The 26,245-nt window shown below is 32.1% G+C and overlaps 4 protein-coding genes and 2 long non-coding RNA genes across 7 annotated transcripts; 1 reads left to right on the plus strand and 5 right to left on the minus strand.

Moving 5' to 3' along the window:
• The first annotated feature begins 3,526 nt into the window (after nucleotides 1–3,526).
• LOC137001851 (uncharacterized) lies at nucleotides 3,527–5,631 on the plus strand. 2 transcript variants are annotated; one of them, XM_067361035.1, is made up of 4 exons: nucleotides 3,529–3,735; nucleotides 3,933–4,200; nucleotides 4,365–4,501; nucleotides 4,852–5,631. In XM_067361035.1, exons 1-4 carry the CDS (start codon nucleotides 3,646–3,648, stop codon nucleotides 5,629–5,631), a joined length of 1,275 nt encoding a protein of 424 aa, XP_067217136.1. In that variant the 5' UTR covers nucleotides 3,529–3,645. The 2 variants fall into 2 exon arrangements, with proteins under 2 accessions (XP_067217137.1, XP_067217136.1); XM_067361036.1 differs by lacking the exon at nucleotides 4,852–5,631 and having other exon boundaries at nucleotides 3,527–3,735; nucleotides 4,365–4,832.
• Nucleotides 5,632–6,154: 523 nt separating this feature from the next.
• Nucleotides 6,155–7,956, minus strand: LOC137001850 (uncharacterized). Its single transcript, XM_067361034.1, has 2 exons — nucleotides 7,206–7,956; nucleotides 6,155–7,133 (listed from the first exon to the last, which is right to left on the minus strand). Exons 1-2 carry the CDS (start codon nucleotides 7,519–7,521, stop codon nucleotides 6,199–6,201), a joined length of 1,251 nt encoding a protein of 416 aa, XP_067217135.1. The 5' UTR covers nucleotides 7,522–7,956; the 3' UTR covers nucleotides 6,155–6,198.
• A 53-nt stretch (nucleotides 7,957–8,009) lies between these two features.
• On the minus strand, nucleotides 8,010–9,399 carry LOC137001852 (uncharacterized). Its single transcript, XR_010891688.1, has 4 exons — nucleotides 9,297–9,399; nucleotides 8,615–8,788; nucleotides 8,250–8,415; nucleotides 8,010–8,024 (listed from the first exon to the last, which is right to left on the minus strand). It is a non-coding gene; the product is annotated as an uncharacterized lncRNA (long non-coding RNA).
• A 4,025-nt stretch (nucleotides 9,400–13,424) lies between these two features.
• Nucleotides 13,425–14,867, minus strand: LOC137001869 (cytochrome P450 4C1-like). The gene is made up of 4 exons (XM_067361051.1): nucleotides 14,844–14,867; nucleotides 14,111–14,288; nucleotides 13,744–13,920; nucleotides 13,425–13,677 (listed from the first exon to the last, which is right to left on the minus strand). Exons 1-4 carry the CDS (start codon nucleotides 14,865–14,867, stop codon nucleotides 13,508–13,510), a joined length of 549 nt encoding a protein of 182 aa, XP_067217152.1. The 3' UTR covers nucleotides 13,425–13,507.
• A 450-nt stretch (nucleotides 14,868–15,317) lies between these two features.
• LOC137001849 (uncharacterized) lies at nucleotides 15,318–15,975 on the minus strand. Its single transcript, XR_010891687.1, has 4 exons — nucleotides 15,957–15,975; nucleotides 15,812–15,875; nucleotides 15,458–15,543; nucleotides 15,318–15,387 (listed from the first exon to the last, which is right to left on the minus strand). It is a non-coding gene; the product is annotated as an uncharacterized lncRNA (long non-coding RNA).
• A 5,866-nt stretch (nucleotides 15,976–21,841) lies between these two features.
• On the minus strand, nucleotides 21,842–25,570 carry LOC137001853 (farnesol dehydrogenase-like). The gene is made up of 6 exons (XM_067361037.1): nucleotides 25,386–25,570; nucleotides 24,062–24,375; nucleotides 23,312–23,438; nucleotides 22,971–23,124; nucleotides 22,102–22,245; nucleotides 21,842–22,025 (listed from the first exon to the last, which is right to left on the minus strand). The coding sequence occupies exons 2-6, from the start codon at nucleotides 24,363–24,365 to the stop codon at nucleotides 21,984–21,986; spliced, it is 771 nt and encodes a 256-aa protein (XP_067217138.1). The 5' UTR covers nucleotides 24,366–24,375; nucleotides 25,386–25,570; the 3' UTR covers nucleotides 21,842–21,983.
• Nucleotides 25,571–26,245: the final 675 nt, after the last annotated feature.

Genomic DNA, 26,245 nt, shown 5'->3' on the forward strand with positions numbered 1-26,245 from the left:
CATCAGTTAATATCAGTTACTATAGGTTTGTTCATTGTATGCGCATGCAGCAATATGCTCCTACCATAGACATAGGAATAAGGAGACGGAGTGTAAGCCGCGGGGAATGAAGCCGCTTTCGGGGAGCAGGAACTACGTGTCACATGGTGCTTTGGTGCCACATTTATGCTATAACCATGGACATAGGAATATAGGGACGGAGCGTAAAGACCGGAACACAGACTTTTACATAAAGCATAACGCATAAGCATAAGGAAATTGATTGGTCTATATATAAGCATAAGCAAATGCATAAGGAAACGGACCAATCAATTTCGCTTACTGCCGCCGTTCTGCTTTTATACAAAAGTCTGTGCTCCCGCCTTAAACTTGGTTGATAGACGAGGGGAGTGAAACCTAAATGCGGGGGGTCCGCCATGATACTGTGTACACAGAATCTGATTGGTTATCGTTATACGTATGCTGTTGTTATTATACACTAGGTCAGTGCTCGGAATTATGGCCGGAGCACAGACTTTTGCATAAAGCATAACGCATAAGCATAAGGAAATTGATTGGTCTATATATAAGCATAAGCAAATGCATAAGGAAATGGACCAATCAATTTCCTTATGATTATGCGTTATGCTTTATGCAAAAGTCTGTGCTCCGGCCATTAGTCTGAACATTTCAGTCGATTTCCGTGATATACGCCTCCTTTCCTCTCCTTACCGCGCGCGCCGCAGCCGCTAGGGCCAGCGCCGCCGAGCGTTAGGAGCGGCACTATCCGATTATAAGTGGGTTCTTCTCCCTATTTATTAAAATTTAAAAAAATTTATTGAAATTTATTAAAAATAAATTTTTTATTTTTAAATTTATTTTTAATAAATAAATTTTAATAAATTTTTTTAAATTTTAATAAATAGGGAGAAGAACCCATTCATAATCGGATAGTGCCGCTCCTAACGCTCGGCGGCGCTGGCCCTAGCGGCTGCGGTGCGCGCGGTAAGGAGAGGAGAGGAGGCGTATACCACGGAAATCGGCTGAAATGTTCAGACTAATTCCGAGCACTGCACTAGGTAATGCATTTCGTCTAAGTCGAGTTATCAAACATGTTCTGTCAAAGAATTTCTCTTCAAAGTGGACAGAGCAAATACGAGCTGTACTTGGGATAGATGATGAATTTATTTCCAAAATATCTAACCACAATGTACGAGTTTTAGGATCTTTGGGAAAACTAAGAAAAAAAAACAATATTTTTATATATATATATATATATAACAACTTATACTTTTAAAATAAAATATATAATATTATTTTAAACATATAATATTAACTTTAATATGAATAAATAATTTCAGTACCTGTGAAATGTTATTTTTACATTATTTCTGCTATTACTTTGTTTCCAATTTTGATAGTCGGATCTATTTTTACAAGACTGTACAAAACACTGCACCATTTTTTATATTCACAAAATATATTTAAAATAACAATTTTAATTAATGTTTTTTCTTGATATAACTTCAAATGCTCATTATATCTGCCCAAATTGCATAATATTTTTGCGTCGAATAATGACCAATTGCACTTGCGTCAAATAGTAGCCAATCAAAAATATGCACAGTTTACCTCGTCCCCTTCCTTCAGTGATTTTCCTCTCGCGACGTTACACTCTGACCATAGACTTATATAAATAGACCCAGCGTTCTGTGAGAGGAGTTGTCCGCGTCTTCTAAAGGACAGAATGATACGCAGTAAGGTGCTGTCTCCGTCACTTGCTGGTCTGGAGGGGGAACGTCGACAACATTGAGGGGAATTAAAAGGCGCGCGTACCGCATGTATAAATGCGGTACGCGCGCCTTTTAATTCCCCTCAACGTTGTCGACGTTCCCCCTCCAGACCAGCAAGTGACGGAGACAGCACCTTACTGCGTATCATTCTGTCCTTTAGAAGACGCGGACAACTCCTCTCACAGAACGCTGGGTCTATTTATATAAGTCTATGACTCTGACCCTATATTCCTATGTCCATGCACACTGGAAGTCGCACGATACTTACATCGCGCTTGCGCAAACTAATAGCCAATCAAATTTAGGCACACTTTACCTCGTCGCACCGTCCCGCAGTAGCTTCCCCCCCGCAACGATATGCTCGGTCCCTATATTCTTATGTCTATGGCTATAACTAATGCCAATGTGGCACCAAAATATCACGTGACTGCTATTCCCCGCACCGCGGAAACTTCACTCCTCTTGCCTAAAGTAATAGCGTTTTCGATTATACAGGATTTGAACGACCCAGGGTTGATCAATCACTATTTTACTATAAATGCAAGTCTTTCATTGGTGGAGAGGTTGCAATGACGTCATTAACCAACCCTGGGTCGTTCAAATCCTGTATAATCGAAAACGCTATAAGTTTTATGCTCTATCTCCTTATTTCTATGTCTATGGCTTCTACTCGCACCAATATGCTCCAACCATAGATATATTACATATAGATAAAGCTTTGTGAATCTTACTGCCTGCCAAGATAAAATTATCTTTTCCTCCCTTGCGCATGTGCAATCGCGCATTTATTTTCTGTTTATCCATGACAGCCACGGTGTAAGAATATAAGGTGATTTCACGACCATTGTATTTTATCAAAAAATCTGTGATCAAGATGTCATAGTTAAGCCATGTCACACAAGATGTCACGTTGGTACAAGATCCCAAGTAAAAAAGGATAGAAGATGTGGATAAATGTGGATAGATGATGAATCTCTAAAGCACATCTATATATAATTATAGTCCTAAATAATACAAATTTTTTAAAATAAAACTTTTAACATCGTGTATAAAAATATATATTACTGACAAAATATTTTTTTATTTTTTTATAACAAATTATTCTTAGTTAAATTTGCAGAAAAAATAATTAATAATGTATTCCAGTCTTTATAGAAAATTAAGTTTCTTTAAGAAAATGAATATTTATAATTAAGTTCCGCAGGACAATAAAATTTTAATAAAATTTCTATATATGTATATATATACATGCATAAATATATATTTAATATATATGCATATATATATATTTAAAGAGGCGGTATTCATAGTCCGTTCTTATATTCAAGATCGTCTTAAGAACGAACTTATATTCGCTCTCTTCGTCAGACACAATCTATGTGTGACGAAGAGAGCGAATATAAGTCCGTGCTTAAGACGATTTTAAATATAAGAACGGACTATGAATACCGCCCAAAAACCTCAACACGTAGCCACCTAGCGGTTCAATGTGAAACAATGACAGGAAAATCACAAAAATTTGTTGCCGTGAAATCACCTTATATTCTTACACCGTGATCAAGATCTATAGAGAGAAGGTTACCTCATGCGCAAAGAGGGACGAGCGGCAAGAGGGGCTAATGCTGTGCGGGGCGAGCGGCAAGAGGGGCAAATGCTGAGCGGGGCGAGCGGCAAGAGGGGCAATGATGATGGGTGCTTTCCAATTGAAATATCCCTAGACACTTTCGTGCACACGGCGACGCAAGTTATGTTCCAATTGCTGTAATTATCGACACAACACTACACTTTCGTACTCAGCCCGAAGGCTATTAGTTGGTTGTGTAAGCTTGTGTTTTTTTAGTGAAAAATAAATTACTAACTGCGGCGACTTGGGATGAGGTTAGGACATGGCATTTTTTGGCATTTATCAATAGAAAGGCGATTAAGAAAAAGAGCAATGGAAAATATAAAGCGTATCACTGAGGTAATAACTCGAATTATATAATATTATAATGATAAATTTTTGTTGGTATGAATCGTTTTTTATATTTAATAATTAAAATTAAGTCAATTTTGTTTTTCGTATTTGCAGGTTAAGTGTATTATGCTTCAACATTTATTCATATATTTTAATATATATATACGTGCGTTAATAATGATTTTATTTGGAATTGCTTACAGACAGATGGTACGAATTTTATGTGTACAACATGTTTCTTATCTCTGCCGGATAAGAAAGAATTACTCAAACATGTTTGTTTCGATGATAAAGCTATTGACTCGAATGAGGACATTATTTATTGTTTGAATGATAATGACATTGACTCAAATGAAGAAACATGGACATTTCAAAGTAGCATGGACATTTCAGATGATATCAATATAGAGCGAGAACCGTATAGCCCTCAATTAAAACATACAACTCCACCTAAAAAGCCCAAGAAGGATGGTAAATTATTTATATTTTATTTTTTCTATTATATTATATTTTATTTATGGCACATTAAATATGGACAAAAATAGAAAAACTACAAATTTTGAAACTATACAAGGAAAATAATTTACTCTTCAAATTTACAAATATTATGATTTGATCACTGACTTGTTTTGCAGTTGCTATGTGGACAGACAGCAGCACGCTAGCATTACTTACCTGTTACGAGGCAAGGAAAGAAGATCTTGATCATCCTGTTAAAAGAGGGAAAATATGGATATTAATAGCTGACGACCTTTCAGAGCTCGGTTATAAGGTACTATTAAAAACTCTTTTCCAAACATCTATAAAAATTTTTGTTAATTCCAATCCTATTAAATACATATTAAAGACCTTCAGTCTCTATACTGTATACACCTCCGGACATTGATTCTATCACTTATTTAAAGTAAATTGTTTTAAATTACATATATTTTATATTTATTTTATGCCTCATATCTGAAAGTGCGTGCATATACATATATTACATCGAGATATAAAGTACAGATATTGACATGCATGTGCAACTTAGAAAAATGTATCTCTGGCAAGTGACAGGATCAATAGATTAGAGACGTAAAGATTCATACATATTTTGTTAATTTCGATTATATTTGAAAATTATAGTTTTCCGGAGAACAGGTGAGATGGAAATTTAATACGCTCACTCGAAAATATAAAGACTGTGTTGATAACAGTAAAAGAACTGGTACTGGTGCCATGACATTTAAATTTTTTGACCATATGGAAAATATTCTTGGTGATCGGAAGACAGTACAAGGTCAAAGTACAATATCATCAACTTTTGCTAAGAAGAATCCAAAATCGAAATCATCAACTATTCCATCAACATTCATAGAACAAAGCGATACACCGAGCACATCAAGCACTGGAAGTACTAATAATACTAAGAAACAAAGTTATGAAAATTTATCAAAATCGTTATCAAATAAAAATAAGCAAGTTTTCGAAAAAGTGCCATTGTCAACCGCAGAAACAGCTGTATATTCCACATCTGTAAGCAATGTACAAAAGAGCAAGCGTCCTTTACATGGCTCAGGGAGTAGAACCGCAGCACGTAAAGTAGAGCTGGAAAAACAGTGGTTGCAGCATTTACAGAATTTAGCAGATAAAGATAAAATAAAAAAAGAGAAACAGGAAAATTACGAGAAAAGAAAAGCAGAAGAAATGCAAATGAAAAAGAAATTGATAGCATTAAAAGAAAGACAGTTAAATATAAAACAAAACACTGCTAAACGCAAGTTGGAGGAAGCAGCAGAATGGCATCGAGACAAATTACACATTGAAAAACAGAAATGTCGGTTGCTTAAAGAGCTATTGGAAACTCGTACTTCATTTAATAGTAAGAAACTTAAGACTGATACGGATAGTTCATGTGAAGACTGAAAAATGTGATAGTTTACATATATATTTTATTATTATTTTTATTTCTTAAGTACATTTTATTAAATAAGTAGTAAACATTCGTCGCAAATTGTTTAACATAGCGGATTTGATTTGCTCTACTTGGTGATATTTGTATATGTGACAATAATGTTCTTGTTTTATTTGTATTGTTTTTCTTAATTTTCCTAATTATTTGAAAGATAAATATTTAATTTTCATATTATATAAAATTAGTTTATTGAAAATGAGTATGTGTATGTATGAGCCTTTCTGTTTTTGTTTACTCTAAAGATCTTTATTTTTATTTCATAAAATATATTTAAATTTATATTGTCGCATAAGTAATACAATAAAAATATTTCTAAATAGTCTAAATAAGATTAATATTATATATTTAGACCTCAATATGCATATAATGTTACAAAGTGTTGTAGATGCAGATATAAAAACTTGTTTATCATTCATTACAATAAATAAAATGTTTAATTTTACGATATTACGAATCTTTATTTTTTTTCTTAGTTTTATTTCAAGTTAAAAAGTAAACAAAAAAATATGCAAAATTATTTATTCTGGAAATAACTCACGAAACATCTGCATTCTTCGATCTATTATTTCATTCCTGTTTCTATTAATATGTAAATTGTTTATTTCATAATTATCATCCGCAGCATTATCAAGAAAATTATTAATGTCATCAGCAAAGAATTCATTTTCATCATATTCTTTTATAGCAATGTTATGCATAATACAAGCGGCTGTTATTAATTTTGGAATAAATTCAATATTCAGTAATTCTAAAAATTTCAAACGACGGAAACGCCCTTTCAAGTAGCCAAACGCTCTCTCTACTGGCATTCGTGTTGAAGAGTGCAAGAAATTGAATTCAGACTGTTGTGCTGTTAAATGTCCATTATCTTTGAATGGCGGTACGAGCCAAGGTAATAATGGATAGGCTGAATCTCCTATTATACATGTTCCATTAGGAAAAATGTTTTCCATGTCATTTTGAGCAGTATCATACAGTAATGATCTTCTTAAAACACGTGCATCATGTAATGAACCCGGTTCTCCACAGTAAATGTTCGTAAACTTCATATCTGCGTCTACAACACCTTGTAACACGATAGAAAAAAACCTTTTTCGATTGCAATAATCTCTAGGATGATCAACAGGCCGTCGAATTGCGATATGAGTACCATCTATTGCTCCGATACATTTTCTTATTCCTCGTTTTGCCTCGAATTTTTGGGATGTCACGAGGATGGCATCATTTCCCTCTGGCCACTTTATCTCTTCGTCTAGTCTTGATAAAAGCCATTCCACAACACGATGTATTACACGAAAAATCGAGGACACAGATACATCGAATCTATCTCCCAAGGTTCGTAACGGCTCAGTATTTGCGAGATACCAAAGAAATATAAGGAAACTCCATTCAGCAGAGATTTTAAGCATACCAGAAGAATGGGACGGAATAAAATCACTTTGCTGCAACATGTCTGCAAATATAAAAATGAATGATACATATATTAAAAAAATATATAAATAATACACAATAATATTCAGTGTACCTATTTGAAGATATGCTGTATGTCGCTGTAATCTAAAATGTTCCTTGAAGACAATGTCACTGTATAAGTGGACAGTATCGAGGAACCCTTGAACTTTGCTATGTCTTCTTCCATGCATGAGAAGTTGATATAATGGAAATAGTATATCATTTCCAGCTTCTTCACTTGAGGAAGATGTATCAGATTCATTAGAATTGATTATTTCACTAATACTATCATTGAAAATATTTGAACTTGAACTAGTATTAACAGAGCTGGACGTTAGTTCAGTAGCAATTGCTATGATTACTTTCTCTTCTATTTCTGATTGTGACATTGCTTTTTTATTTATATATTATATCTATGAAATATCAATAATTAAATAAATAATTAAATAGTAGGTATGTTTCGCTATAAAATTTAATAAACAATTATTAGTTACTTACGTATATACATAAGTATACGTAACATTGAAAAAAATTAATTGTAAAATATCTTTTTTAAACAGATTATTTCCTTAGAATTATTTCTTTATAATTATTTCCTTAGATTATTTCCGTAGATAGAAGATGGAAATGCAGTTACCATCACCATAGATTATAAAATACTAAGGTATGGGTATGGCATTTGAAAATAATCCTAATTCTATTCGAAACCGCATACACATTAGTACACACTTTGTTCCAATTGAGTCGTGCACAACACTGCACTTTGTGCATTCTTGTGTACGTTTGTGTTAAGATGTGTTAAGCAATTGGAAAGCACCCATCGTAATCTATTAGCCGGGATATATGTACTCTACATTTATCTGGCGTTAACACTGGCAAAGGGATGAATTGTCTGAAATAAATATTTATAAAAATATCATACGTGTTTGCAAGCACAGAAATAAATTTCAAATTATTGTGCATACGTTTTTGCAATTCTTACAATTATTTGTTAATATTTGTTACTTTATACTATAAAATCAAAATTAAAATTTTTGAATAATATTTTCTACATTTAAAATATACAAGACAATATGTGGAGATTTAAAAATAACTTATAATTGACTTAATTGCTTACAAGTATGTGTTGTATAGTTTTATATCATCGCTAAGAGGATCAAGATTACCGTAAATTTCAGGAATAAGATTATGAAGAGTGTAAAGCATATCTAAACATTTTGTGGCTTTTTCGAAATCAAATTTGACAGTAGAAATGAAAAATTTTAATCGTTGGTCGGAGATATCTGTAAAATGTAAAATAATGCTCGTCACTATGTAAGATTCAATAAAAAAGACGATAAAAAATTACAAATAAAACATTGTGAATTTTTTATTATTAATCATGGATAGCATGATTATTAAATTACTATATTTTTAGATTTTTAGATAATTAACATATTGATCGATGATAAAACTGATCGATTAAAATTTAAAAATACTCACCTTGAGGAAGATGAATTTGTTGTTTTAACCACAGCCGAAATTTACATAATAACTCTAACAAAAGATCTTCGTTTCCACCATTATCCTCCAGCACTTCTTGAAGTGTAGGCATTTCGAGCTTCATCACTTTTGTTATCACCGTTTCTTTATCAAATTGCTTGAGATATGTGCAAACTAAAATTATTGCATATATTAGGCAATATTTTAAAGCTACATGCTTTATTCGGAAAAAAATTAAAAATAGAGATTCTGTTTCAATTTTGGGTTATCTAAAATAAGATAATGATTGATTATTATAAAATATTTATATTAATTTAAATGAATTTTCTTGAATATAAACAAATAAAGAAAGAAGTACACAGTATTAGTTTGATGTTTAAAGCAATTTAAGAATTTTTTCACATTTTCTTCTTAAACACGGAAAAAAATTTTCTGACATATCAAGATTTACATTATTGTAGCAAAATATCTTTATAACTTATATTTTTATTATAACAGCGTAAAATTTGCTGTGACAGTAAATTCTTTCTTTCCGTGTAGCGTAACTTTGAAATAAGTAGATAAAACTTAGTTTTCGTCCGAAATTCGAAAGCCGATATTATGTTGGATGATAGTCTCGCCGATTAAATTTTTAATAAAATATTAATAGTTGTAACATTCTTTGATAAATAAAATCACTCACAATAAGATCGTTAAAAGGTACAGTGGATATGTTGATCAGAAAGATCTACATCTACATAAATATTTTCTTGACAGCGTGTTCTTTTATACATTTCCACACATTGTCAATAACAAATCAAATCAAAGAACGATTCGATTATACATATACATATCAAACTAGGATGTAATTACTGATTATGCACATTCATATTCAATATCAGTGATACAAACTCGAGTAGGACAGCACCAAGGACATCGTGGAGAAGAGGGTACGCACACAAGCGAAAACCGTATCCGTGTGAGCTCCGCGTTCGCCTCTGTTAAGAGATATTCGAAAGATGCTAATATATTATGTTCCGTCTTTTTTCTATTAAGCCGGAAACAGCGGACGATAAATGCCAAATAGTAAGTGTGGCAAATGAGTAAGGCGGGTGGCTAGAATATCGAAAATTTTCAAGACTTTTTGCAACTTTTTTTTTTGTATTTGTTTTTAACAGTGTATAATCAAATATATTGTTGCGCTCGCACCGCGGGAAATCGTCGATTGTGACGTGTGGGCTGCGAGTTGGCATTGAGAAGCGTCGCTTAGTAATTTGTAAATAAGTTGACACAAGCGTCGCTTAGTAATTTGTAAATAAAGTGTCAAGTGTGAGTTACGCTTGGTCCTCAGTGCCGTGAGAACGCGTTTTGAGTGTGAGATGGTTTTCTAAATTGTACACGATAGTTCTGTTGTTACGTTTCTAATTGTGTTATCGTTGAGTTCATTAAAGTTCGTTATTCTTGAATTGAGTAATTATTTCTTGCGCGAGTGCATTCGCGAGTGATCGTCGCGAGTGCAACAATATTATTAGATAATGCTTTTTTTGATTAAAATATATTATTTTATATCTATTTATTAAAAATTTTCGCAATCACACACCCACAAGAAACCCAATCGTATAAATCGGTACTTTGCTTTCAATGTTTTTATGATAAATATTAAAATGTGCAAAAATTTTTTTTTTGAAAAAGACTCCAAAAGCGATAATTAATATAATTGTGATTGTGTGTATCATTGTAATTTTATGTAATACAGAAATAAATTTTATTGCAGAATTGTAAAATAATTTTTTGTTTTTCTATTGACAATAGCAAATCAGTATTTTTTTCTAAAGTTATTGGTTTAACATTCTGCCGTGTTCTGTTGTAATTATGTGTTTCTGATTCTATTAAAATTTGTCTTTAATATTGTAGTAGTGTGACGTGACGCTTTCCTTCGCGCCCGTCACAAGGGCACTAGCCCGACCGAAGGGAACGGAATTTGGAGTTGCGTACCCCCGGTCGAGGAGGGAGCGATTTCTCCCGCTTCGACGGGTCTTGCGCTTTTATTTAATTGTTATAATCTACCGACAAACTTAGAATTTTAGCGTTAGGGTGTATGGCCAATTTATCGTCTTGTATAACAAACGTCAAGAAGAAGCGAACGCCGTGGGATTTCGAAAGATGACCTCGACAGTGGAGAGGAAGCCCAAAAAACATACGAAACCAAGGTCATGTATCGAGTCTTGCGTTGAACATTGTCATAGTAGCAGTTACCGATCCTCCAACTTTACAGGACCGAGGTCATGGGGAAGTCCCGATAAGGTCCGGATAGAGCATGGCAGTGCAACCGGATGCCGAAAGACGTTGTCGCCATCATCGAGAATCCAAACAGACGGTCGATGTAGCCGTGGCCTGGCCAGCCGGGCAGATCGAATCGGAGGACGGCAAATTCAGAGGTCCGTATTTTGAAGTATCGGCCGTTGGCAAGCAAGAAGGCAAGGATAAACAAATGAAGAATAAACAATTGATGAGATCGCATTTTTCCGAATACTTCATAACATGCTAATCTTTATTTCTAATTTTATTCGTCTTATCGATTACACAAGCGCGGCACAAACGATGCGTTATGCATATATATGCATATATCGCAGCGCGACGCATATAGTGCGACATTGACAGCTTATTTCTGAAAGATACGATTTTGAAACATAATAAAATCATATATGGTTGTATTCAGCGTAAAAAATGCTACAACTTTTGTCATAACAAAAATTTTGAAATTCGTAAAAATAATAAGAAGGGGTAGGGGTAAATTAAAAAATATAAAATTGTTTAAAAATCAAGCTACGCGGTTATAAAGCTCATAAAAGACCATGCAACTTTTATTTGAAACATTTTTTGATATCTCTTACAGTTTTGACGATATTCAATCAAAATAAAAAAAACCGTTTTAGCTTGTAGGGGTTGTTTCAACCCTAAACGTGCAAGAAAGCACATAAAAAAAAAATACGTGTCTCTTATTTTGAGCTACTTTACCACATATTTAAAGCTCGTTAAAATCGGAGGAGGACACTTGGGTCTCTTTTCTTGTAAGTATCGTTTTGCGTATCGTTGCCGATGTCGTTTTTGCGTTATATTTTGTTATTAATTGTCTTAATTACGTGCGTAAATGATTAATTACAATTACTAAAAGAGAATAAATTTTCTAAAAATCAGCAATAAAAATTTGAAAATTGCTTACACTATGCTAATCACAAAACATATCTACATGCGTCATTTACGTACTGCACAATACAATTATTATTATATACTATTATATATGTTTAGTAAATTTTTACCGCAACATTGTGATATAAGATTTGCTATTTTTTAATATATGTCCATGAACAAGAAATAGTTTTTTTCTACCACACGATAAATTAAGTTACAGAATCTTATGCGATGAATATGTCTATGCATTGAGCTTACACTTACAATGAATCGTACGTTAAATCGTACACTATTTTATTGTTCAGTACTTTATAATACAAAAATCTTAAAAATTAATTTTTTCTAAATGGAATTTATTAATATTAATATGGCATCAATTAATTTTCAAATAAAAAAAAAATTTTTTGCGTAATAAAAAAGTTTTTTTTAGAAATTATGCAAATTGTGAATACACTAGTGAACGATTTTTCATCTCCATTTCGAATCTGGTTTGGCAAATGCATATATCGGTGTATATGACGGAGAACACATAAAGGTAAAAAAATAACGTTTGATTTCTACAAACATGTATTATAAAGAATAAATATTTTCTATATAAACATATACATAAAAAATATTTATTACTATATATATATATATATATATATATATATATATATGTGTGTGCGCAATAATGTCATGTGCTAACGTACATTCGTTTCTCAATTTAATATTTGTGCGCAATAGAGCTTGTAGGCTATCAAACTTAGGCAAAAATTTTTGTGTATGAAAAAATTGTAGATAAATGTACATTGGCTATCGACACTGTAGGCTATCGATTTGTAGGCAGTTGGGGCCCTCCCTGACAACCATTTAAACTTCTAATTGAATTTTTAATAAACCTTGGACTATGATTGAACTTTGTTATCGGCGTTGTAATGTTTCATTCCGACATCTCATAAGATTAATTTATATGTACTGAAGATGGTCAAAAAGTCGGCCGAAACGTTTACGATGATTTCAGAATAAAGAAGATTATAAATAAACCACCAAAATCCTGCGTTGGCTCTTGATCCCTCTTTTATCTAATTTTTTAATTTTTTTGAGCCGAGTTTGACTATTTTATAAAATTAATATTCCAAATTCTTCTACAATATCAACGTTTCTGTCTATATGATGTAATGACTATTTATGCTATGTTCTTGCAATCTTTATTTTCAAGCTAACTGTATTACCATGCTGCCAAACAAACTAACAATAAGCTTAATGAGAACATATTGTATCGATATTTGTAATAAAATGGAAATGGAATCTGTTGGCACATGGCTTTACCCAAATAACAATTCTTGCGCGCAAAGTTTGCGCGTCTTATGCAAATAATCTGTGTAGCAGTTTGCCTGAATTTTGCTCGTGGTGTATGTTTAGTCGTGTACCATATAAGTCGTGTATTGCCCGCAAGTGCAAGCGTTTTGCAAGTGTGCTAACATTTTGCTACCGCTATGACGACGTACTGGGATAAGGTTTTGTGTGCGCAGTATGAGCCATTTTTGTATGTACGTGAGTTGCTAGATATTAATGCGCATAATGTTTTCTGGGTACATATTGCTCGCATTTGCTTGATGAAATATACTGAAAAAAATAGGTACTGTCTGTATAATAATTCACTTATATATTCTTCACCCTTTATTTCTTATATTTTTCATTGACATTTTCTTTTAACATGAATTGTTACATTTGTCAAATTTAATATTCCCTTTTTTTAATTTTAACTTTCAGAGGATCTACAGTACACATTGATATGTCTGTATTAAGTTTTATTTCATCTATTTTGATATTTTTATCTATTTTAAATTCAAACGTTCGTATCATTGTTGCTAGAATGACTTTTACAGAAATCGTCGCATATTTCTGACCTGCAATTTTGTTAATTATATACAAAACAACTTTATCATGATATTTTGTTATTCATTCATACTTACCAATACAATTTCTGAGTCCGGTACTAAACGGCATGAAATATTTCGAACAATGCGCTTTTTTTTCCGGGAGAAATCTATCTGGATCGAACATCAAGGGATTCGACCAATGTTTCTCATTTCGGTGCATATGTAATATAGACATAATTACATCAGCTCCTTTAGGTAAAATAGTTTCTCCTAAAATATACATATGTTTATATAAAAATAATATTATAATAAAAATGTAATAGTAACAAATAGTTTAAGTAAACATACGTCTTATTATTAAAAAATTACTTTTGTATGTATCTCTGTCTTTTAATTGTAGCACGAAAAAACACAATTTTTAAATAAATTATTGTAATACACAATTATCGTTAATATATACCTATCTTTAAATCTTCTGTTAAAATTCGTCCAATAAAAGGAGCAGCAGGAAAGAGTCTCATTGTTTCTTTAATAACACGGTTCAAATATTCCATTTTTTGCAAATCATCATATTCAATTGGTACAGATTTTGGAGATTCAGTGCCGTAAATTTCTGATAATTCTTTGTATGCTTTTTCCTAGTATGAAATAAATTGAAGCGATTATGTGTATTTTTTTAGTATATTGCTCTATACTTGTGATTAAAATTTTGTGCATTGTTTATGGCATTAAGGCTCCTGGTCCTGCAGCCGTGAACTCCGCGTTGACAGTAGCGACATAATTGTGGTAGGAATAAAAACCTAGTCGAATTTACCCAGTCGATTTATCGTATAAATAAATAGTGTAACAGTTTGACCTAATCAATTGATTCGATAAAAGTAAATTACTGAATAACATACAAAATGTTAATTTATAATTTAAAAATTTGTTTACCAAAAAATAAACGCGATAAATACAGAATATATATAGCTTAGTACCGTTACCGACATGTCCATATGACAGAAATTCTTATGCAGCGTCTTAGGTGGAGAATCGATGAACTATTAGGCGTGAAAAAATGACATGTTGACTACCCAATTTATTCTTGCGTGCCATTTCATTAATATTCGTTAAATGTTAGTACTGTGATATGTGACGTGTTCATGAAACCTGTAAAATTATCCGAAAACTAAGATTAGCAGGGAAAGCCCAACGTAGAAGGAGAATTTTCTACTCATACAGACAGCTGTCAACCGTGTGTTTTCTCGCATAATTAGGCTTCGTTTCACTGTTGATTTAACGATTGTTTATAACCTGTCAAGGAAAAAGCATAGTTTTCGGACAATTTTACAGGTGTCTTAAAGCGATCCAGAGTGTTACTTTGTTAAATTATCATTTTATTTAGAAATGGCACGCAAGAATTCTCGGCGTGTCATTTCTCGCTTCTGACGTCACGAATCTAATATGGCTGCGGTGACTACCCAGGAGCCTTAATATTCCTAGCAATCACTAAAGCGTAAGTAATAGTAGATGAAAATGTTTACATAATTCTATTTAAAACATTAACATAAATAATATATTATATATAGTTACTAATTTAAAATTACATTATTTATTTGTAAGTTTTATATATGTGTTAAAGAAGTTAATAAATTATACTGTATTTCAATAAATTTAATGTCTGCGTACCTGTACTTCTGGGAAATTTGCGAGCATAAAAATCACAAAATTTATTGTAACGGCAGCTGTGTCAGTGGCCTACGTAAAATGAAAACCTGTTTTATCATACGTCTAAATATAGTTTGAATTTGGAAATATATATACGTACTGTGAATAACATTGTAAACATATGATCATCACATTCTTGTAAAGTTATTCTTTCTTTATGCAATGCTTCCAATAGAACATCGAAAACTGTGTTATTTGAATAAAAAATATATAAATTGATTGATTACTTTCTTACAAATATGAATTTCCTACACATATAATTTTGAAATATTTGCAAAAGCAATGAAAGAAAAGAAAGAAATCATCAAAAATAGCGTCATATCAATAAAAAAAGACATATATTTTAGTATTATTTCAGCAATATTGTAAAAAAAAAACTTTTTTACCATTATTTTAAAAATGATATAATGTTGAACAAATATAAACATTTAAGTAAAAAAGTTGACAAACTTACGAAATGTGTTACTGTTGGATTTGGTTGCCTCAGATTTATCCAATATATGTTTCTTCTGCTTTATCTGAGTGATTAGAAATCATTTATAATATAAATAAAAGAATTCAAGAAAATATTAATAAATAAAATTTCAATATATCTATACCTCATCTAAAAGCAAAGTTGTAACGATGCAGCATGCATCGTCACGGCTACGGACCGAACATCGTCCGTAGCCAAAAAGGGCGCATCGCGCGCCGATAAACTTTTCATACAAACACCGACGGTCAATCGCCGGACGGCCCCCCACACCCGACCGTTTTCGAAATTTACCAGGTGGGGGCCCGCCGGCTAAACCGCCGATGCTTGCCGATCCTTCGCCAGTCGGGCGGCAGCCGGGTATAAAAGAGGCCCGGCTGTACGCTTCACCATGATGTAAGAAGATAGGTGTACCATTGCCGTGAATGCGCAGTCGTCCAAAGTAATGATCGCTCTTCGACCAATCAGGAATTGGTCCAAAATGCTAAAAAGTAATATGGCTGCCAAAATATGTTGACACGGTTGACACCGAAGGTTATTAAATATAATAATATTAAAAGATATTTAAAAACTATGCCAACGTGTTGTGTAAAGAATTGTATAAGTCGTACTGATCATACGAGATATCATAAGAGATATTAAATATATGTATTCACACATTTGTGTTGGAAACACTTAATTTTCTATATAATATTTATTAATTGATATTATTTATTATTGTGGGTAATTGTCATTTATTGCTACTGTATTTTATATTGCAAATTTATTATTTTCATAAGATATTTTTATAAATTTTAATTACATTTTAATAATATGATAATTCTATATTAGAATTTCGCGGATGCATTTTGGACCACGTTTGATTGGCTGTCCTATCATGCTGACGTCATACGGCTGCCATTATGCGCAATGGTACACCTATCTTTCTTACATCATGCGCTTCACCACCAGATCCCGTTCACCGCTCGCCAGTGAACGTCCTGTTGCGAGAGCACTCGTAATCCTTCGAGAATACTCGAAGTCTATGCCCAGCAGTTTCACGAGCACGAGCATACTCGTGCACCAACCGAGCATACTCGGCCCCAGGAACCGCTTCCACGTTACGGGCACACCCGTATCCTCGCCGAGCATACTCGGCTCTAGGCCGCGATACGAGAATTCTCGTATTCCTGCCGAGCATACTCGGCCGCCAGGAACTGTCCTCCGTTCCGTCGTGCGAGCATACTCGCACGTTACCGAGCATACTCGGTTTCGTTACCTCGCATACGAGCGCACTCGTATTATAACCGAGCATACTCGGTCTCGTTACCTAAATACGAGCACACTCGTATATTACCGAGCGCACTCGGCTTCATTCTTACATACGGGCCTACCCGTGTACCACCGGGAATACTCGGCTCCACGTTAGAACACCAGCCATTTCGAGACGCGGGCAATACGCGCGTCTTCGCTCCCGTCTTCATCCTCTTAAAATCGGGTCCTCAAATCCGGCAGGCAATCGCGAATTAATCGAATCAACAGCGAACATCGAAATCACCACGCACGCGCCCGAGCATATCGATCAGTCGATCGACCATCGACGCCGCTCGAACGTATCGATCCACGCGCTCGCAGTCGCCTAGAGACAATTGCGGCACCCGCGCTTGCGCCGACACTTGCTCATCACCGCACGACCACCGTTACACATTGTTCGACACCACCGAAATAAAATTATAATCCGCGTTCAAACAAAGATATCAAACGCTCTGTACCCACGCGGATTTGTATATAGCAGACTTCATCAGTTGAGAAATAAATCTTATTTTATTTTATTCTTTCGCTTTTCTCATTTCATCCGAGCATTCTTTTACGTGCCCCCAACCGACCGAACTCCTGACTCCGACGAGTTACTCCGCGCAAAACAACGTACCGTTTCAAAGTGACAGAATTTAATTGTTTTTGCTGTTTCCATTTTGTAGTAGAAAGGTTGAATATAACATTTGGATGCAAAAATATGTTATTTAATCTATAATACCAAATTTTCTTTACGCTGAAACATATTTTTTCCGTAAATCATGGATAAAAGTTTATTTAACCGTCATAAAATTTTATAAATTTTATTAGAAATTTAGTTTTTTTTATTACTATAATTAAAATAATTAAAATTCTTTTTTTAAATATATATATTTATATATATCTGCTTTAAATAGATTTATTTCTACAATAAAAATTTTATGTTATATATAAGAATTTAAATTAAATGAAAATTTATACCTTATCATTACTTCAAGCATTCGGTTTATGAATTGTGGTTCCAATTTGATGTCCATCATAGTTTCTTTATAGCATTACATAAGAAAATAATTGATATTTATTATAATATCTACCATAAGTACATAAACTGTATTTGGGTAGAGAGTTGCCAATTATCCAGATTTGAATTAAACTATAAATTTTTTAAAAATTTTATTCCATATTTTATTAAAAAATTAAATCAATTTTTACGTATTTGGTTTTATAAGAAATATAAAAATTAACTTTAAAAATAATTACAATAAATTATTTTACTTTTGTGGGCACATTTTGTATTTGCACGCTTATGATTCGAGATAGATCTGTTTTTTACATTTTCCAGTAATATTACCTATATCGTTTTCGTAATATCATTGGAATAAAATAATATATTTGTCGCTTGAACTCCGTCAGTTATATTCATCGTAATGTTGACATTTAAAATATTCGTCAACTAATTACCATGATTAATTACCGTGATTAATTATCATGATTAACATTTTTAATTGATTTTATCTATCTGTATTTTGTTACGCGGACATATAAAATGATCTAGTCTTCTGGAGTTGACAACTCTCATGTGTCTCAGGTAGCACATGTTCATTTTGTGTATATTTTCTAAACGCATCCAATGTATTCATGGACGAATATAAAATTATGTAAAATTATGCGAAATTATGGAATTTTATTGTGACGCAATTGAAAAAAATTAAATTATTAAATTTATGAAAGTAAAATGTATAATTTAGGCTTATTTTACTTTCATTTCACTCGTACTGCTTTATTAATTTTTCATGTCGATTTACCATGTAAAACGCAAACAGATATTTTATAGAGTATATTATTAATTCTACTATTAAAATGTTTCAAAAAAAGATAATTCAACACAGACAAAAGTGTAAAATGATAGTTTTAAAGTTTGCTGTAAATTTATGGATATAAGCAATTGGAATATATACCCAGGTAGCACATATTCGTTTCAGAAATGTTTCACAAATATTTCTTCGAAACGTTTTATAACGGTTCTTAAAAACGTTTCTCGTTGCTTAAAATGTCAATCCGAAAAACGTTAAAAGAAACGATTAAAAAACGTTTTCTTTATATATATATATATATATATATATATATATATATATATATAAGTATATATTATGTATATTGTGCTCCATATTATCTATATTCATATCAAAATATCTATGTAAAAAATTAACACCATTTTGTATACTGTTTTTATAAAAAACGTATATGATATATGCCATATTTTTTATTTCTAAAGCATGGAATATAATGATATTCTTAATTTCTTGTGTCTATCATTTGTAAAAAAATCTTGATAAAAGAAACAACATTAATTTTGCGATTTGCAATAATCTGTTTCAATATATGCTTCTTTTAAATAATACTTAAAATTAGCCTTATTTTATGTGCTTAACTTGGTATTTAAAATACATATCAAAATTGAAAATGTATTTCTATTACAGTAGAAAAGAAACATTGTCTTATAACAGAAATGGCAAAATATAATATTGCCTAAAGTACAGTCCAATAAAAACTGTTAAAATTGAACATTATATATAATAACATATATAATAACATATTTTTTTTCTACTGTAATAGAAATAAATTTTATATTTTGATGTGTATTTTTGATACCAAAGTAAACGCACAAAATAAGGCTAATTGTAAGTATTTAAAAGAAGTATATATTGAAACAGATTATTACAAATCACAAAATTAATGTTGTCTCTTTTATCAAAATTTTTTTACAAATGATACATACAAAAAACTAAAAATACCTTTATATTTCATGTTTTATAAATAAGTTATATGACATATGTCATACGTCATATAACTTATTTATACATAATATAAGTTATAAGACGTATTCATTTATTATAAAAATATATACAATATACAAAATGATATTAACTTTTTACATAGATATTTTGATGTAAATATACATATATGGAGCACATAATATACATAATATATACACATAAAGCACATGAATTAAAGTATTTTACAGAAATTAGAATATAAGTGTATGTAATTAAATAATGGAAATGTTGCAAAAATGTTGCAAAATTAATATATAATACATACACTTTTTTTATTCTTTGGAGTGCCTTCAACCTATCTTCAGTCAGGTTTCTTAGTACATAATACACACACATAACTATACACGCACACTAACCTAAAAGATTCTGATGCATGGTATAAAGACAAGGGTATGCTCTTGCGCACGCGACCAATCAAAATTGTCAAAGTGTGACGTCACAGATAAGCGGTAAATTTAAAACTACTGTTTCCAAGCAGCTTATATTAGCAGCATTCTCGTCAAATATATTATTTTGATTTCAAATTTGCAGAAAAAAATCTATTTTGAAGTAATATTTTATGAACTAATAAATATCCTGTAATAAAGTATAATATAAATAAACATTATAAACTCTATATAGAAAAATTAAATACAAAATTAACATAAAAATATTAATCTTTTTCGTTAAGGTATTAGTATTTTTTTCTTAGATATTAACATTTTTATCGGTTACGTTTTCACTGAAAAGATTTCACTCAATCATGCGTTTCCGAACATAAACGTCAAGCACTGAGGATCACCATGTTTAGTCGAACCGTTCGGATGGTCTGATTGGCCCCGAGTGTGACGTCACACTTTGACTGCGCAGTGAGTGAATACGAGATGAGCATACCCTTGTATTTATACCATGTTCTGATGTATATGACAGATAGCACTGAGAACTATATAGCGCCTCTCTAATATTATCCGGGAACTAATTTATTGCTGTTTTTTCGTCTGTTATACCGATATTGGACGCACACGTATGTAAAAATAGTCGGACAAGAATATTTTTTACATTAGACTTTTCAGCCCAATTTTAATGGTTCCATAACATTCTATTCTGCAGTCCGCAATTCGGGCTGCTCTTATTCAGCGTCTTAAAACTGTTGAACTTTTATAAAAAACGAAAATAGATAGCCCTATACAATATGTTATCCTAAGAGCAGAATAGAAATTAATGAATAGAAACAAATTTTGTTGTTAATTCTTTTTTTCCGAATGAAGTCGAGCAGTCCGAATTCCGTCTTTCTGTACACTTTAATCCTGCAAAAGGATTTACAATTCTATGCAACCAATAAAAAGATATTCTTGTTCGAAAAAATATAATGTCCGGCCGGTAACTCCAGCATCTTCTTAAACCAAGGCTCGGAATTATTTCATCTTTTCGGCCGATTCTCGTGGTATACGCCTTCTTTCCTCTCCTTACCGCCCGCGCGACAGCCGCTAGGACCAGCGCCGCCGAGCGTTAGGAGCGACGCTATCCGATTAATGTTAAAAAAATTTATTAAAAATATTGTTTTCCTCAATAGCAATAGTACCGCATAGGTAACGTGGAAATCTATTGAAATATTTTTACACAATAAATTTAAAAATGAGAAAAATATTTTTAATAAATTTTTTTAACTTTTAATGATCAAGGGAGAAGAACCCAACATTTATCGGATAGCGCCGCTCCTAACGCTCGGCGGCACTAGCCCTAGCGGCTGCCGCGCGCGCGGTAAGGAGAGGAAAGGAAGTGTATACCACGAGAATCGGCCGAAAAGATGAAATAATTTTAAGCCCTGTCTTAAACTAAAAGATTCCGTTAAAAAAATAATCAATTTTTTTGACCAGAAAAATGAGATTTCTCCCTTAAGAAGAATATAAATAATATTAGCAAATTAGATATAAAAATTTTATTTCCATGCAATCCAAAACATATGCGTAAACTTAATTTACAATCCCAAGTTTCTTATTCCATTATTGACGTAAGTTTTTCATAAAGTTGTTGATGCGCTAAGATAAGCATCTTGCTGAAAATGTTCATATTGCTTCCAAGGTAGGTTGGATGGTAAGCTCCGTAATCTGAAATTAAACAACGTGCACAATGATTTTCCTATACTTTTATATTATAGAAAGAAAATGTATTAATAATTTGAACCTGAACTTCCGGTCGTGTTCCAAGAACATAAATGAGCGCATTCGCCACATCTTCTGGTTCAATACATTGCATTTTATCGAACAAATCATACAGTTCTTTCGCATGCTGAGTTATATTAGTTTTCACTAAACCAGGGCTAATACTCTGAAAAGACAAATAATTAAAATCGTAGAAATCATCAATTTTTGTTATATATTACGTATAATTATATAAATATACATGTATAAATTAAATTATATTATCTAAATAGAATAATATATATGTACAGTAGACCACCGTATAACATGGGGGATATGTTATATAAAATCATGTTATACGAGTCACACAGGTTATACATATCGTAACTCGCAAAAAAAGTGTCGAAATTTTTCGAATTTTGTTTTATGTGCGGATTGTGTTTTAAATATATCGATTTCAATCAAGAAAAGTGATAGAAGTTGAATTCAAATACTTTCCGCGTAAATCCGTGTAAATAAACAATTTTGTTTTTTTAACTTATGTCACTTTTCTTGCGGATGTGCAATATATGGATTATGTATGCATATGAAAATGCATATTTATAAAAGATGTAAAGGTTTATTATAAAGAACGTAAAATAAATATTAAAGATGTAGCTTTTATACGGAGAAATTCGAATGTGAAAATGTAAACTTTTTTTCCGTGTTATACGAATCTGTTTTACCGTGTTATAAGAGCACTGTCACAATTTTCTATCGTGCTATACGAATCCGTGTTACACGAACCCGTGTTATACGGGGGTCTGCAGAATATGCATTTATTATTGATAATAATTATAATAAATTCTTATTGTTTATAACTGTAGCAAATCAGGTAAAAAATAAAAATGGATTTAAATGATCGCAACTTACTGTAACTCGAATAGGAGCTTGAACGGTTGCTATCTCTCGTCGTACTGCGGTAGTCAAAACGCGAGAGGCGTGCTTAGTGGCACAATAAATATTAAATCCATTGTAACCATCTTTATCTAATAAACCTTTCATAGGAATATTGTGAGCTAGAACACTGCACATCAAAAAACTGTCTACGTCAAATTGCTCATTAAATTATCAAATGTTTTTAAAAAATATTTCTATCTTTTCTCTTCAGCATAGAAAAAACACTTGTTTCAGAAATAATTTATTTATTCGAAAACTTTTCGTGGAACTCGGCAATATAGCAGTTAACGAACAATTCATATAAATAATGATACCTGTTAATATTGAAAATATGCCCTTCGACATTTCGCTGCCGCATCGAATTAACGGCCTTATTCATACACACAGCATATGTGAGCACATTAATATTTAGCAGCTTTTCAAATGTTTTCCTTTGACTATCTGCAAGTGTAATTTATGGAATTCTTTAAAATGTGTTAACAACAAAAGAAAATTGAAGCTTCCCACTATTGATAAAAATACACAGTTGTCATCGCGAACTGTACATTGTATATAAAAGTATAAAAGCCCTCTCCTTTTTCCGCGATAATATCTTCCACGTTAAGAGACTACTGTGTGTTTGAGCGATTTTAATAACACTCCGCTTAAAACTGGATTAGAAACTGAATCACATGAGATTTTAATTCAAAAATTTTTCCAAAATCCGAAACAATAAACGTACAAAAATGTATATATCATATTAATATGTGCCATTGTATGCTCTTATTTTTTAAAATGATAATTATCTCGTGCATAAACATACAAATTATACATCATTACAAATTATCTTCAAACCGATTCATTGCGTGATTGATTCTGAGATAAAATATATATCGTTTGTTATCTCAGATAGTTAAATGTGGTTTGGTAAGACGAATTTGACCAAATTGGTTGTCGATCTGCCTATATTGTTAACATTTTGTTTATCGAAAAAGTTCTACAATTAATTGTGGAAAAAAGATTATATGCTCGTTGTAGATAAAAGCGTATAAATATAATACTTATTTAGCACAGACGTGACGTACCAATTATGCGTGTATAATAACAGACGCCAGCACAATTGATCATGATGTCCACACCGCCCAATGACTCAATCGTCGAGAATGCCTTATCAATCTCATTCTCGATACTTACATCGCAGCATATGGAATGTAGCTTAGCCAAAGTACGATCTCGTTTACATTCTTCATCGAGCTTCGCCAATCTTTCTTTCTCGATATCCAAAGCAGTCACGTTTACTCCGTTTCGCAGAAGAGCATGTGTAATTGCTTTGCCCATACCGGATCCAGCGCCAGTAACAACCGCGGTTTTGCCAAGCCAACGATCCATAATTACCTACCTACAAATATGACACAGTTCGCAGTTGACATGCCACTAATAACTACCGATCCGAAAAATAATTTTAAGCAGACGTTCATAATTACGTTTTCTACGTCTACAATCAACTCTCTCAAGCTAGCAGAATCAAATCAACAAAATCGAATGCGACGTAGTGGATTATTTAGTACTTATTTTGTACTATTTTGAACCACTAAAAATAACGTTGTACCCCGTGTCATTTAAAAAAAATCGTGGCTACTAACTTAATACGAAGCTAGGAAGATCAAAAGAAAAAGAGAAAACAAAAACGGAAGCAATTAGTATTGACTTTGTAGGTATTAATTTGTATCACTTAAAACAAATTAAAAATATCTATTATCTAAAAATAACTCCCATTTCAACAACCCTCAAGAACAAGATCTTTTTTTCTCAGATTATTTACGATTTAAATCAATAGAATTGAATGGCATTTATTGAATTATTTATACTACTCATTTTGTATCATTTTATACCAAGAAAAAATCTTTCCTATACCAAGAAAACTGGTCCCGTTAATATAAAGCTAGCAGAATAAAAAAATTTAAAAAAAGAAAATAAAAGTAGATACAGTTATACTATTTTAATACTTTTGTCCATGTTCTTCTAAAATATGACTCATAATAGAATCATAATAATTACGCATTTAGTACAAACATTTTTAGGTGATACAAATTAATACAACTTCAGTAATTGTATCTACTTTTATTTTCTGTTTTTTATGTTATTTATTCTGCTAGCTTTATATTAAGTTAACAGCGCCACGTTTTTTTTTTTTTTCTTAAGTTGCATGAATACAAAATTAATTTTAATGGTACAAAATAGTACTTATTTTGTATAAGTGCTATTTTGTAAATAATCCACTAAGTAGCATTCTATTTGGCTGATTTGGTCCTGCTAACTTAAGAGAACTTCGATCGCAGTCGACATTAAATTCAGCAGTAAATTTGTGGAAATGGCATTTCAATTAACAATATCAACAGTGATACGTACTTGTGTGTATATCTTCTCTCTTTTGCTTGCTGTTCTTTTCTTCGTTGCCACCAAAGAAGATAATTTATTATAAAACACACTTGAGAAAATGTTTAACTGCGTAACTGCTACAATTGGATGAGCAGTGGTTCAAGGCAAACACATCGCACCGATGGTTCAGTACAAACTGCGTTGCTAGTAGACGTAACACGATAGTATAACAAGCAATTATTGTAACGATATAAACTGATGGTTACATGAACTAATTTGTTTTTTTGCTCGGAGTGGGAACAAGAAAAGTATGTTAAAGAAACAAGATAACAAAAACGTATGCATGCATATCTGGACAAATGTGTAAACTACGACGTTTGTAAACTACAGTATTATAATTATAAGTACTTCCTACTCAAAGAGAAATATACAGCGTGTGTCAAAAGTTCCGAGACGGCTGGATAATTTGAAAAATACGCATCACAGAGGAAAATGACCTCAACAAAAGTTGTAGGATTTTTCTCGGGCAATCCGATGGTGACCTTAGATTTGGCCTTGCCCGTGACCTTCAAGGTCATTTCAAGGTCAAATCGAATTTTTTAAATAGAAACCCCTATTTTTGATTCCAAAATCTAATAGTTGGTGTCAAGAGCTTTTCAAAACATTATAATAAAGTTATTTTTTATTAAGTACTTTTTGAGTTATAAGGCTTGAAAGTTACAGCATTTTGACATAAAATACAAAATATCTTGTAAAACATTCAATTTTCGGAAATCTTACCTTAATACTTTTATGCATAAAATAATGAGACAAATCAATTGATATAAAAAAAACACATAGTTGCTTTTAAAAAAAAATATGCAGCTGCATGTTGCAAATTACATATTTTT

Source organism: Linepithema humile, unplaced genomic scaffold, assembly GCF_040581485.1.
Source record: "Linepithema humile isolate Giens D197 unplaced genomic scaffold, Lhum_UNIL_v1.0 unplaced_2, whole genome shotgun sequence".
Lineage (NCBI taxonomy): Eukaryota > Metazoa > Arthropoda > Insecta > Hymenoptera > Formicidae > Linepithema > Linepithema humile.

Excerpts from the sequence above, each read along its gene's own strand:
- LOC137001853 (XM_067361037.1), bottom strand. The coding sequence starts at position 24,365 with ATGGATCGTTGGCTTGGCAAAACCGCGGTTGTTACTGGCGCTGGATCC. Across the intron at positions 23,439-24,061 it reads TTATTATACACGCATAATTG|ATAGTCAAAGGAAAACATTT; the intron begins GTACGTCACGTC and ends TTACACTTGCAG. Across the intron at positions 22,246-22,970 it reads AAGCTCCTATTCGAGTTACA|AGTATTAGCCCTGGTTTAGT; the intron begins GTAAGTTGCGAT and ends TTGTCTTTTCAG.
- LOC137001850 (XM_067361034.1), bottom strand. The coding sequence starts at position 7,521 with ATGTCACAATCAGAAATAGAAGAGAAAGTAATCATAGCAATTGCTACT. Across the intron at positions 7,134-7,205 it reads TACAGCATATCTTCAAATAG|ACATGTTGCAGCAAAGTGAT; the intron begins GTACACTGAATA and ends TTATATTTGCAG.
- LOC137001851 (XM_067361035.1), top strand. The coding sequence starts at position 3,646 with ATGAGGTTAGGACATGGCATTTTTTGGCATTTATCAATAGAAAGGCGA. Across the intron at positions 3,736-3,932 it reads ATATAAAGCGTATCACTGAG|ACAGATGGTACGAATTTTAT; the intron begins GTAATAACTCGA and ends AATTGCTTACAG. Across the intron at positions 4,201-4,364 it reads TAAAAAGCCCAAGAAGGATG|TTGCTATGTGGACAGACAGC; the intron begins GTAAATTATTTA and ends CTTGTTTTGCAG.
- LOC137001869 (XM_067361051.1), bottom strand. The coding sequence starts at position 14,867 with ATGAGTAGAAAATTCTCCTTCTAC. Across the intron at positions 13,921-14,110 it reads AACAGAAGATTTAAAGATAG|GAGAAACTATTTTACCTAAA; the intron begins GTATATATTAAC and ends TGTATATTTTAG. Across the intron at positions 13,678-13,743 it reads CGGACTCAGAAATTGTATTG|GTCAGAAATATGCGACGATT; the intron begins GTAAGTATGAAT and ends ACAAAATTGCAG.